The following is a 3,314-nucleotide window of genomic DNA, read 5'->3' as shown; positions in this document are numbered from 1 at the left end:
GCGCAGCCCCGCAGCCCCGCGCGCAGCCCGGCGGCACAGAGGCCACTTCTGCCCCTCCGCCTTCGGCGCGCCGCGTCGGCAGCGTCGGCCGCACCACTCGCCCATCAAAAAGAGACGCAGTGAAATGGTCCAGGCCCCGCGGCGTGGCGCGGCGTGGCGCTGCGTGGTGCGGCGGTCCCTCGACGCGGTGGGCGTGGTCATGGTTTAGGACCGCGTCCAGGTCCAGCTGGCTCGGCTCGCCGCAGTGCGTGCCACAGAGTGTGTCGGTGCAGCGCGGTGCAGGGTCAGGTCGCCGTATCTGTGAGGCTGCGTTATCAGCTCTCAAGGCGGGGCGGGGCGGCGAGAGGGCTTTGATGGTGACGCCGGCTACAGATAACCAGAGATAACGCGGCATCGCTAATTTTGGAATGCAAGCTCGTTGAAATGTTGTCGTCTGTAAGTTGGCTTGCGAAAAATGCAAAGTGAGTAAGGTGGCTGACGGGGCTCGAACCTTTGCTGTTGCAGGCGGAGCTGGTGAACGCCCGCGCGGAGCTCGTGGAGGCGCGGGCGACGCGCCAGGCGCTGGAGGACGAGCTCCACGTGCTGCTGCTGCAGCTCCACGCCGCGCAGCTGCAGCAGCCGCAGCTACAGCAGCCCGCGCAGCAGCAGCAGCAGCAGCGCATCCTGAGCCGGCTGCAGGGGGAGCTGGACCGGGAGCTGGAGCGGTCCCCCCGTCACCACATCAAAGGTACGTAATGGGCCACGCCGCCAGGCCGTGCCGGGCTCACAGCCACGCCGCGCCGCCGACACAGCAAACATCCGACTAGACATCCTAATTGTTCTCCTGCAGTGGCGGGCGACGTGGCGGCGGCGCTGCAGGCCGAGCGCGAGCAGCTGCACCGCGAGAACACGGCGCTGCGCAACTCGCTGGTGGCCCTGCAGAGCGAGGTGACGGGCGCGCGCCTCGCCGCCAAGTACCTCGACAAGGAGCTGGCCGGCCGCATCCAGCAGCTGCAGCTCTTCGGCCGCGACATGAAGACCGACATCCGCAACAAGCTGTGGCGGCAACTCGAGGCCGAGATCCTGCTGCAGCGGCACAAGACGGTGAGGGAGGACCGGACGGACACGCCGCAGCCACCAGCCACTTTGCGATTTGCTGCGCCTGTACCGACTGTACTCAACGGTTTCATTTGTGCGCAGGTGGTTCGTGCCTGCCGGATCAACTCATCCTACCAGCAGCAGCAGCGCGTCACCAGCCACAACAACAATATCAATAACACCCTTAACACTATCAACAACAACATGAGTAACAACATGACCACTCTCAGCGCGGTGATCGTCAACGGCGACGGCGAGGCGACGGCCACTGTGGAGCCGACGGGCCAGGAAGGCCAGGAAGCGGTCGGGGCGGCGGCGTTGCGCGACCAGCCCGTCATCCGCACGGTGACGGTCTCGCGGCAGCCGGGCGAGGGCCTGGGGATGTCTGTCACGGTGAGTCGCGAGGCTGGAGCCCCTGGAGCGGGGCACTGGCTCGGCCAAGGCCTGTCACAGACTCGGTCACAGTCTAGGTCACGAGAGGCCCTACAACGGACCCTCTTGTTGCAGGGGGGCCGCGAGCACGGCGTCCCCATCCTCATCTCGGAGCTCGAGGCGGATGGCCCGGCCGCTCGGACCAGCCAGCTGTACGTGGGCGACGCCATCCTGGCCGTCAACCGGGTGGACTTGCGGCAGGCCGGCCACAAGGAGGCCGTGGCGCTGCTGAGCGCACACCCTGGCGACGTGGTCTTGGAGGTGCAGTTCCTGGCCTCGGCGGAAGACAGCGAGGATGACAACTCCGTCAGCGGCGACCTGGAGAACTTCAGGTACGGTCCGCGACGGTCCGCGACCGCAAAGCAAAGCAGTGCTGCTGTCGTTGCGTACCAGGTTGGCGGTTGGCCCCAGTTCGTGAAAGGGTGCATGTTGCGCAGGTACCGCTTCTTCGACGAGGACGTGCTCGCTCCGGGCGAAAACATCAACTTGTACAACGGGTACCTCGACAATGCTGACAGCGACGCAGTCATCCCCACCCCCACAGCCCCGCGGACTCCGGACAGCAGGTACAGTGTGAAAGTGAGGAGTTTCCAGCATCCTGCAAGAGAGCATGTCTTAACTGAGCTCGCTGTTGCAGGAATGCCTCCGAGGTGTGCTTCCCTGTCAGTCCCGCCAGCTCCGACCACGCCCCGCAGTCCCACGGCAAGCTGTCTACCATCGCAGTGGAGGTGCCGCTGCGGTCGCCCAGCCCCACGCCGAGCCCCGAGGCCGAGTCCGGCCTGGCGAGCCTCGCAGAGGCCGTGTCCGCGGACGGCCCGGCGTCGCCGTCCAGCGAGCTACCCCCCGTGGGCGCCGCGCCGGCTGAGAGCCCCGAGCCCGGCACCGAGCCCAGTCCCGAGCCCAGCCCCGAACCCAGCGCGGAGCCCAGCGCGGCCCCCGTGGAGCGCGCCGAGGACTCGGACAGCGTGTCGGCCATTCAGCGCATACTCAGGACGCTCACCTCGGCGTCGCCCCTCAGCAGCCCGTCGCCCTCCGTGTCGGCGTCCGTGTCGCCCTCGGCGTCGCCCGCCACCTCCACGCCGGTGTCGCCAGAGCGGCGCCTGCGCACCCATCCGGGCTATGCCCTTCGGGCGTCGCGCGACCACCACAAGCACGCCCTCCACGACCACACGTACCTCCACCCCCAGCAAGGCACCCACTCGGGGCGGCGGCAGCGGTTCACCACGCTGGATGACGAGTCCTTCGCGGCGAGCGGTGAGGACGGCACCCAGGAGATCTACCGCTTCCGCAAGCCTATCTCCGACGAGTCGCAGAGCGAGAAGATGTCGGACTCGGGCGTGGCGGTCACAGCGTCCGGCGGCAGCCTGTCTGGCAGCACGAGTGCGTACGGCAGCCTGGCCGGCAGCCTGGCCGGCAGCGTGTACAGCACCAAGCCCAAGCAGACCCGGCGGCGGTCCAAGCGCTCCTCCAGGAAGGCACCGCCATCGGACGGCGCCGTCAGTTCCCCCGACTCCATGTATTTCCAAGGGAGGTTCGTCCCCAGTGACGCAGTCATCTTGGATAATTTGGGTGACCCCGACTTCGGCACCCCAGTCTAAGCGATGTTGGCGAAAGGCCTCGAGAATGACATCATGAATATCAATAAATCACTGAAACATTGGGATAATGATTTCAGTCATGTTTTAGGCGGGTGTCGTTCTTTGCTTTTAGGTGGCCCGTTAGTTTCTTGGCACGATGTTGAGCGATTTATGCTGGAACCTCCAGTTAAGGTCTTTTATGGCCAAGTTACAGCTGGAAAAAATGTG

General features: G+C 65.9%; 1 protein-coding gene across 1 annotated transcript; it reads left to right on the top strand.

Annotated features, from left to right (window-relative positions):
* Positions 1–454: 454 nt before the first annotated feature.
* Positions 455–3,107, top strand: LOC117650808. The gene is made up of 6 exons (XM_034394411.1): positions 455–461; positions 830–1,083; positions 1,180–1,470; positions 1,585–1,841; positions 1,947–2,075; positions 2,147–3,107. The coding sequence occupies exons 1-6, from the start codon at positions 455–457 to the stop codon at positions 3,105–3,107; spliced, it is 1,899 nt and encodes a 632-aa protein (XP_034250302.1).
* The last annotated feature ends 207 nt before the right edge of the window (positions 3,108–3,314 follow it).

The sequence above is a fragment of the Thrips palmi genome, unplaced genomic scaffold (genome assembly GCF_012932325.1).
Source record: "Thrips palmi isolate BJ-2018 unplaced genomic scaffold, TpBJ-2018v1 HiC_scaffold_5, whole genome shotgun sequence".
NCBI classification, from domain to species: domain Eukaryota; kingdom Metazoa; phylum Arthropoda; class Insecta; order Thysanoptera; family Thripidae; genus Thrips; species Thrips palmi.
Note: the sequence above shows the minus strand (reverse complement) of the source record. Positions and strands in the feature narration are given on the sequence as shown.